The sequence below is a fragment of the Strongylocentrotus purpuratus genome, unplaced genomic scaffold (genome assembly GCF_000002235.5).
Source record: "Strongylocentrotus purpuratus isolate Spur 01 unplaced genomic scaffold, Spur_5.0 spur5_scaffold_5, whole genome shotgun sequence".
Classification (NCBI taxonomy): Eukaryota; Metazoa; Echinodermata; class Echinoidea; order Camarodonta; family Strongylocentrotidae; genus Strongylocentrotus; species Strongylocentrotus purpuratus.
Genome location: NW_022145611.1, coordinates 11055108 through 11065521, shown reverse-complemented (window position 1 = coordinate 11065521; position 10414 = coordinate 11055108). Strand labels below are relative to the sequence as shown.

Here is a 10414-nt window from a genome sequence, read left to right as displayed (position 1 = left end):
ATCATTTGTTGAAAAGAGAAGTAAAAAATAAAAGCATGTGGACGGTTCTTTTTCTGTCTAAAGGCACATTTGGACATAATTTGTTGTCTACTGACTATACATATTGAACTGTTTAATGTGTTTTCATCGATTTTGATTGGTTTAGATGGCACTCTTGTTCATGCAACCAAGATATGTATAAATCTAGGGGTCACTCTTGATGATACCTTCACGTTTGGGGAAGAAAAAAAATTTCCACAAGAAAATGTCGTTCAGCATCATTTGGGTTGAACAGAATAGGTAAAATTCGAAGAAAAAAAATTGGACAGGACTACCACTGAACGCCTAATTCATGCTTTTGTTTTGTGCCATTTTGATTTATGTAATATTTGGCTTTTGGGTCTTCCTTCTCATTATATTCAAAGATTACAAGTTATTCAAACTCAGCAGCCGACTTGTAACACGAACAAAGAAACATGAATCAACATCCCCAGACTTCAGAAAATTACATTGGCTATATAAAAATACCTACCCAGTCCTGTTAAAGAACATTTATTAACTTATCAGTGTTTCCATCAGTTTGCTCCATGACATATCTCATTGAATTGCTAATACATTATAAACCACAAAGAATGCCGCGTTCCAGTAAAAACTTGTTTATTTTATGTCCCACAAAATGTGACAAAATCTTTTTGGGGAAAGGTCATTTTCATATGCAGCTACTGTTTTTTGGAATAATTTGCCGGAATGTCTTAGGATAATTGAAACATATGGCAAGTTTAGAAGTTATTTGAAAATATATCTATTCAGCACTTTGTACGATCTCACAATTATGAACCCAGGTGCACCATTTTCACTCCTTCTGTATGCTGTTCTGTAAAGTACATAGAGATATGCAATTATGCCTATGTGTTATGCTCTATACAAAAACGTTTAATTCATTTTATTTTTGTTATTACAAAACAAATTCTTCAAATATGAAATGAATATGATGTACTGGTCGCTTTTCACGGAAGAGTTTTAGTAACGATTTTAATCCGTTATTTTTCACCGCTCGTTGTGACGTCGGAGCGTAATAGTCATAATTGATTATTAGTATTGATGAATTATAATATAGTATGGATGAGTAAGGGGGGCCGGTGGAATGCTTCAACGCATATCAAATTAGTATACTGTCGCATACATGGTCCCTTCTAATTAGTGTTCGGTACATATTCTATCCGCCATTGCTCAACTGTAATCATACAGCGGGGGGTTTGTAGCCAGACCAGTTTCCACCTTTCATATCGCAACTGACTTCACAATCAAAGAGATTATGGTAAGTCAAATATAAGACATTACAATAGTGAAATGCATTTGTATCACAATATTTATTTAAATGTTTGCCGTCATTGTGTCCTGGTGCGTACATCACTTCTATTTCTACTTCTATGGTAATACTCATCAACGCCTGTTCAGCACCTAGATCAGGGTAAAGCATAGAGTTGTTATATACAGCTCTATGCAGTACAGTTCCTGAAAAGGGAACTAAATTGATTCAAGAGGTATCAGTACATGCTATTTGTAGCTTCTTGCACAGTTAAGCTTCAGCTAAGGGTTAACTTAGGCAAACATCGGAACGCACTCCGTAATAACTGTCCAATCATACTTGGGTATAAATGTTCAAAGATTTCGTTTATTACACATCCGTAAACTGTATATCGTAGATACGATCGTAAAGATTCTCAAGAAATCAACTCTTCGTAAAACACGTCGTATATAAACGAATAGGAAGATTAAAGAGCGATAACGTAGAGTATAACGTAGAACAATGAATATCATGTAGCGATGAGTGAAACGAACGTTGAGTGAACGTAAATGAGTGAGTGATACCAGTGAGTGTATTGCTGTAAAGCAATAGAAATAGAATTATAATGAATGTATGATCTACATTTCATAACGTGTAACACTTGAACACTGTGATTAATATAACTAATATTAATCATTGATATTAATCTCCTGTATTGTCTTTTCCCGTAAATACAGCCAATCTAGTTAGTATACATGAGACTTAACATGACATAATATGTGATATTATTACATGTTTATATTATGTTTATATATATATATATATATATATATATATATATATATATATAAACATGTAATAATATGACGCAAATGAACTTAATCTTAATTTAAGCTACAGTTAAATCGGTATTAACTTTAATATTGATTCAACTACACTAAACTACAGTGTGAACATGTCTCTATTCTAAGAAGTTCGTGCCTGTGGCAACGGCATCCAAATCCATTCTCACTTTGCTGGACCGATCCAATGGTCCGCTCCAGGGGTACGGTTCGTTTATGTTCACACTCATCATAATCTTTACCCTCATAAGACACATTATTTCATAGCAATAGGAAGGGATCCTGTTGCTATGATGGCACGGGTTATTTTCGCGCGTAATTAAAATATATTTCATGGTACCTTCTCTGTCTATCTTTTTAAAATGTTATTCTTCGTTTCCTTCTGTCATCTCTTATTATATTCTTTTTTTTTTTTTAAATTCTATCATATTTTCTCTCTGTCTATTTCATGTTCATTTTTTTTGCCTTCTGTCATTTTCTTTTGTTAGTCTTTGTTTTTCCTTCCTTCACATCTTATGTTATTCTTTGTTTTATTATTCTATCATTTTTCCTTTCTATCTTTCCTCATGTTATTCTTTGTTTTTCTTTCATATAATCTTTCTGTCTTTCCTTATATGTTATTCTTTTTTCCCCTATTTTATTGTTTGTTATTACCATTCTATCATTTTTTCTTTCTTTCTTACCTTATGGTTTTCTTTGTTTGTTCCTTCTATCACCTTCTTTTATGTTAATCTTTGTTTGTATGATTCTATTATTCTCTATACCTATCTGTTTTTATATATACGCTATCCTTTGTTTCTTCCTTCTATAACCTTTTCTTATGTTATTCATTGTTTTTATCATTCTATCATTTTCTCTTTCCGTCTTTTCTTATTTCATCCTTCGATTTTTCCTTCTAAGTTCTAAACCTTTCCGTTTGTTATTCTTTGTTTCTTCCTTATATAACCTTGCCTTATGTTATTCATTGTTTCTTCCTTCTATAACCTTTTCTTATGTTATCCTTTGTTTCTTCCTTCCATTACCTTCTCTTATGTTATGTTGTTGTCTTCCTTCTATAACCTTTCCTTATTTTATTCATTGTTTCTTTCTTCTATAACCTTTCCTTTTGTTATTCTTTGTTTCTTCCTTCTATAACCTTTCCTTATGTTGTTCTTGGTTTCTTGCAATTTTTGCTGCGTATTGTCTATTAATGACATCATTTACATTTAACATGATTAAACACATTTGTTCTTAACATTTCCATGATTAGAAAGCTGATTAACACAATTAACTAACTTTCAACGGGTGCACAATACACTGGAAGCACGCCAATATTATGTCCAATATTCTCGCTCACTAAATTCGTTTGGTATGGAATCATCACAAGCTTATGAGGTAGACATAATTTAGATTGCAATACAGCCATACCTAATCGTTTTGCATGATTAGTTATGATTAGTTGATCAGGATGTGAGGGGCACAGCAATTTTCTTCTGTATGAGAATTTGGTAAAGGAATGTAGTAATTTGACGTGGAACTAACATCTGCGGTTGTTATAATTATGAACAATCAACTTTATTCCTTTTGCTGCTTGCATACACTTATATTGATCGTTCTAAAATTCGGCTTGGTTTGTCAGCCTTGAAATCATTACAAACCTATCAGCTACAAGAACGCACATTACAAGGTAAAACAAAATAAAAATTGAACACTATGAATTGAGAGTTTTATGGTTCATTTATTTATTTTGATTTTAAATAATGGAAACCATGTTTTTATTTTGCAGGATGATTGTGCATGTAAAATTCCAGTTGTGAACTATCGAGCCTCTTGCTGCTTCTGTTTATGAATAATAATAATAATAATATAAAAACGTTACAAGCGCTTGTACCACCTAAGTCTCTAAGCGCTATAACAAACAAAATAGACTGATAAACAATTACTTATTAAACAAAAACAAAAAGTGCAAATAAACCTACAAATTACAATACATATGAAATACACATTAATATGAACAGAGTAAGTTAATCATTAAAAGCAATTTTGAATAAATGTGTCTTAAGACAAGTTTCGAATTGGTTAACAGTTTGACAGTTTTTTAATGAAGACATTGCCAAGAGTAGTGTTGGGACGAGAGATACGAAAACCTAGTTTGGCAAAAATAAATATTGTGCCCATTCGCCCATGTCTTTACCAAAATATGTCTCACTGGTCTAATTGATTGATGTAGAGGGGTTAAAGTTCAGATCAGGTACATGAAGGAGCAAGCATGTTGTATGCATAGACTTCATCAACTCGACCAAGGATTATAAATCCTGTTAAAAGATAAAGGTGAGTTCTGGTTAAAAAAAAAAATTCTCACAGAATCAAACGAAACTTACACTGAATGTTCAAGACTACAGATAAATGTCATTGCCAAACAATTTTGGTATAAAATGTATACTGGCTGAGTAATGAGCATAGAAAGATTAGGAAATCAAGGTTAGTAACCCCGACACCCTTTGTGTAGTCCCATATACATCTGTCTGTGTACAGTGCTTGTTACTTTACCAAGACTGGGCCAAATTTATTATGATTTTGATGACTCCAAAACTTTGCAGTACACACCAATACATGCTACATGATCAACTATTTCTGATCGATTTCTTTCACAATGCAATCGGATGGCCAGAACTCAACTTTATCTTAACCCACTGACTACTGATTTCATGTATTCCCATATGTTTTAATACAGGAGTCACCCAGTTCCCGTCGGCAAGGGGTTAAAGTTGGGCAAATTTGTGGAGTGCCAGATGTAGGAATATGTAAAAATGTACTATAGCCTGAGAAGTGCCCATTCTGATATTCATTCAAGATATGAAAAATATTGTCATTACGAGTTAAATATCTTTCCCCGTCTTCTCTCTGCTGTTGATTTAAAAAAAAGATAATCAAGCTGGACTTCTCTTATTAGAATTCATATCCAGCTATATATTCCAATTGCTTGGAAAGCATGAAATACTTTTTCTGGTATATAGATTACCGTCTAGTGTCCTTAAAGACAAATTTTGCTGCGATGTAATTTATTCGTTCTCTCAGTGTGTTTCGTACCGAGGCTTTATGAAAATGTACCATAATCACTATCAAGTGTAATTCATGAAAATAACATTGCACCGGATGATTTTTTTTTTATTGGCGTTTCTGATGGTCCAAAATTGTGGACCGATATTTCGTCTTAGCCCCTCGAATCTTGATGGTCTACCTTCAACGTATATCCTTCTATTTTTACAGGCTGATCAACTCACTGAAGAGCAAATAGCAGGTAAGGTTTACTACACTGATATGACATGCTTGTTATTTAAAGACTTGATTACATCGTTTGGCAGAGTGGGGCAAGAAAAGCCATAACGTTTCATAACATATTTACACTCTGCCGTGATCTACCGGAATAATCGCACTAACAACAGTAACGATTGGTATCGGCCATCTCAATACTAATAGGCGAAATAATATACATCTTTCATTAAAAAAAAAGGGCAAAGACAAATGGTGAATAAGGCAAGAGCGCAGTGGTGCTTGTTGTCCCTACGCACTTTTCTTTTAACCAATACATTTAGTCAGCAAACTAGGACTAAACTAGGACTAATCTAGGATTCTATTTCTCTCACGTTTCTGGTCTTTTTCTTTGTATAGAATTCAAAGAGGCTTTCTCCCTTTTTGACAAGGATGGTGATGGCACCATAACAACCAAGGAGTTGGGTACTGTGATGAGATCACTTGGTCAGAACCCTACTGAGGCTGAGCTTCAAGACATGATCAATGAAGTGGATGCTGATGGTAAGCTGCTTAGTCAATCTGGAAGATGTCGCCTATCGTTTGGATATTTAGGGTTCCTCAGCCCTTCCCTTCCCTGGTTCGCCAACCTTTCTGTTATCATCTTATTCAATAAAAAGTATTAGTCAATATCGTTTTGTCCTGCTGTTACTAACTGTTGGTGAATGCATTTAAAAAAAAAAAAACGATCTTGCTTGAAGATTCGGGAGCAGCATTAATATAAACATAAACCTCGATATCACAGTTGTTGATTTTCGGTGACTTTGTCTTGTGAAAAGAGCACACCATTGTCCTTTATCTATGTAAGAGTAGTAAAATATCGCTACGTTTGTCTGGCCTCGACTAGGTAACGGAACAATCGACTCTCCTGAATTCCTGGCGATGATGGCAAAGAAGATGAAGGATACAGACAGCGAAGAAGATATCAGAGAAGCTTTCAGAGTCTTCGACAAGGATGGCAACGGTTATATCAGGCAAGTTGGATAGAGAAAGGGTAGTCTCGCCGAGCTGAAGAGCCAGAGGGGGAGCCTTTTGTGTCGTTGACAAGGATGCCAACATATTCATCACACTATTATGTGGGGAGTTTTGAAAGCAGGGCTGCTAATATTAAAGGAGTGAAGATGTGAGAAGGGAAACTCCCGAAGCTTTTGGGAAGGGTGATAACAAGTTCATGAGGTGAGTTACGCGTGTGATTCGGGTATTCTGGAGGAAAATAAAGAAACTTTCCAGATTCCAGGGCCTTCGACAATGATGTGAAGAGATTTATCACTTAAGCTTGGCAATATGGTCAGGTAGTCTAGAGGTACAACAAGTGTTCACAGTCATGCGCTTCCGGTCCAGAATCTTTGAATAATCTAGAGACGCTAACGTATTCATCAAGTCGGCAAGGGTCTATCAATGATCTGGGAGAATAACAGCGATCTTTATTTTTCAATTTCACAACTTTCACCTGTTCAAGTTCGGGGAAAACAAATTGAAGACCCCTTTTCCTATATTTTGTACAGCGAAATAGTCTAGGGAATAGATTAATTCATTAAGAAAAACTATATAAAGGTTTACTGATAGTCATTGGTTTGCTTTTTTCCCTTGCCATCCCAGTGCTGCCGAGCTACGTCACGTGATGACAAACATTGGTGAAAATTTGACGATCGAAGAGGTCGATGAAATGATCAGGGAAGCCGACGTTGATGGTGACGGCCAGGTCGATTATGAAGGTAATCATACAATTGATGACAAACAGAAGCGGAACATATTACTTGTATCCGTTAAATGAACAAGTTGCTAATTTAATTTAAACATTCAAACTGTTCTATACCATACCTATTCTTCCCTTTCTGTAACTGAATAATAAATAAATTTACTGTAGATTGGATGCAGAATCACTAATGATAAAAATACCTGTGATCTCTATGCTTGATATTTTCAAAAATAAGAAAAAAAATCTTTTGTGTGTCCATGCCTCGAGCCATAATGCATGGTCGTACAGAGGATATTTTTTATGTTGGGGACCGAGGTAAAATTCAATGAATTATTGAAAATTTATTGCATTTTCTTTGTTTTTTTATTTTGGGGAACTGCCCCCTACCCTAGCCCCCGCTGTGTACAGTCATGGTTCAGTGGCAAAGCAATGGCCTCATAACTGTGAGGCCCCAGGATCGAAACCGTGTCAATGTGCCATATTAGTGCCCTTTTGTGGGGCATTAATCCTCATTACCGTCATTTATGACTTAAGGGCGAAAGTCCCCTGGTTTATAAGCATAGTAGCATACACATGCTTTAGCAGTCACGCAAAACAAACACTGGCAAATTATTATTCAACAAAATCTAAGAATGTTTACTATTATCTAGATCTATTAGGAAAAAATCGTTGTCGAAATAATTCCATGAATTGGGGTAAAAAAAAAATATTCCAACTATATGAACGACAGTGTAGATAGATTTTCCAATATGTCAAGATATTGCACAAAATCGGACATATTTGATTTTACCTGTGAGTTTCCAACTTTAATCGCATTATTTTACCTTTTCTCCTTGTATTCCATCCAGAATTCGTCACTATGATGACCTTCAAGTGAAAGTCTTGGTGATGATGAGGGTGATAAAGATGATGATGAACGTTACGGATTCTAATTTCAACTTAAAAGTTCACAATTTTCTTCTTCCTGCTGGACTCCATTGGAATAGGATGTTGTGGCTACCATTTTATATTACTACTATTAAAACAATCACCTTGGTATATCAATGTACATGTATATTCAAATAATGTCTACAGTCATAATTATTGAAGAATTGTTAATAGCAACTTAAAACCTCGTCGATTCAATTGGCTTTTTGTCAAGAGGACGCTTTTGATTTTTATCCGTTCTGTTTCTCTTTAGAGCTTCGTAAACCAGAATATTTTTTTGTGCAATTTGTACAACATTCATGACTTTGATGTTTAATGTTTACGTTTATTGTGTTTTATATTAGGCTACCCATTAATGTGTTGTTGTTGTTGTTTTAGTCTTAAAGGCGTGTGTCATTCAATTATGAATATTTACGTAAACATGATATCATTAGTCTTCGGACTACATTTATGTAACATGATATCTTTTAAAATGTTTATTAATCATACAAATAAAAATCGAATTGCAAAAAACAAATACAACATACAGTGTATTCCGCTCAAAGGCCTAACTAATAAGACTATAAACAGTAATTAATTACCATCGCATAAGTTGACATCGTTAAAATGTTGATAACACAGTAGATATTCAACCTAAGATTGTATTATCAAGTGAATGTGTCACACTTCTTAAAGGTTAAAAATAACGTTACGGAGTACAAGTGGTAAATCAGTGCTTATTCATAATAATGTTCGTATGTCAATAATACTGCGATGTTCCTGGAATATATAATTGAAAGCTCATTGGAAGCAATATTCTACTTAAAGATAAAGTTGAGTTCTGGTCATCCGATTGCATCGTGAAAGAAAAGGTGTGGAATGGATCAGAAAAAGTTGATCATGTATCATGTAAGTATTGGTGTGTACTGCAAAGTTCTGGAGTCATCAAAATCATAATAAATCTGGCCCAGTCTTGGTAAAGTAACAAGCCTTGTACACAGACAGATGTACATGGGACTACACAAATGATGTTGGGGCTACTAACCTTGATTTCCTAATCTTTCTATGCTCATTTCTCAGCCAGTATACATTTTCGACCAGAATTATTTGGCAAATGACATTTATTTATAATCTTTAACATTCAGTGTAAGTTTCGTTTGATTCTGTGAGAATTTTTAATTTTTTTTTTTAAAACCAGAACTCAACTTTGTCTTTGAGATAAAATTTTGATTGTCCAATGTTAACGTATAGTTAGTTCGCATACTTCACATTAGCGTTAAATAAATTATGTATCAAAATAATTGTAAGATGATTCAAGATTATACTTGTAGTGATGACGACGACGACGATGATGATGATGATGATGATGGTGATGATGATGACGATGACAATGACAGTGTGATGAAATTGGAGATAGTGTTAATTATTACGGTGATGAAAAGACAATGATGATTATGGTTCTAAAGATGATGCTTGCGATGATGATAGATGATACAAAGAAGGTGATGGCAAAGGCGATGATGCTGGTGGTGATGGTGATGATCAGGCGCGTACGCAGGATTTTTTCAAGGGGGGGGGGGGGGGGGTAAAAGGACACTTTTTTTTTTATCCCAAAAAAATCGCAACGACTCAGCCGACCGCTGAATAAGCGGGGGGGGGGGGGGGGGTAAGAGGTCACTTTTTTTTTTTGGTCCAAAAAAATCGCAACGACTCAGGGGGGGGGGGGGGGTTTACACACAAAAAATACCAAAGGGGGAGGGTTAACCCCCCAACCCCCCCCCCCCCTGTGTACGCGCCTGGTGATGATGATCAGATGATGACGATGATGATGAAGATGATGATGATGATGATGATGATTATAGTAATACTTACCTCGACGATGATGCTATTAATAACAATAATGAAATGACGATTATGCTGATTACAATGGAGGTTGGATTAATGGTATGAAAACTAATTGTTAAAACGAATAAATTTATTGAAATGATTATTAAATAAATATCAATACGATGCACATTGCGAGATACTATAACAAGATATATTGTGTTTACCGTAAGACCTATTTCATACTCAAAGCCCTGCACTAGTCGACGTACAATGTAAAATGTTAGGCCTTGTCACAGTTTTGTTGCTACAACGCTACATGTAGTTCGCATTACAACTATACAAACGAACCCACCATTTTCCTTTAATTATATTCATGGGAAAACCCCGGTTGAGATTTTGGAAGCTGATAGTATAGTTCACTATGCCATCTTTCACGCGTTGTCATGACAGCGTATTTAGATGATATTTGATGAATGAATAGAGTGAATAGCAATATTTGCATGGATTTGAAAGCATGAGCGCACATTATCGAGTGAGTGAGTGAGTCAGCTCGCAATCTGACGCACAGGATCGCTCGTTAAT

At 35.1% G+C, this 10414-nt stretch overlaps 1 protein-coding gene across 1 annotated transcript; it reads left to right on the top strand.

Moving 5' to 3' along the window:
- Nucleotides 1-1157: 1157 nt before the first annotated feature.
- LOC585888 (calmodulin-alpha) lies at nucleotides 1158-8407 on the top strand. Its single transcript, XM_030998574.1, has 6 exons — nucleotides 1158-1297; nucleotides 5359-5389; nucleotides 5761-5931; nucleotides 6248-6374; nucleotides 7000-7115; nucleotides 7948-8407. Exons 1-6 carry the CDS (start codon nucleotides 1295-1297, stop codon nucleotides 7974-7976), a joined length of 477 nt encoding a protein of 158 aa, XP_030854434.1. The 5' UTR covers nucleotides 1158-1294; the 3' UTR covers nucleotides 7977-8407.
- Nucleotides 8408-10414: the final 2007 nt, after the last annotated feature.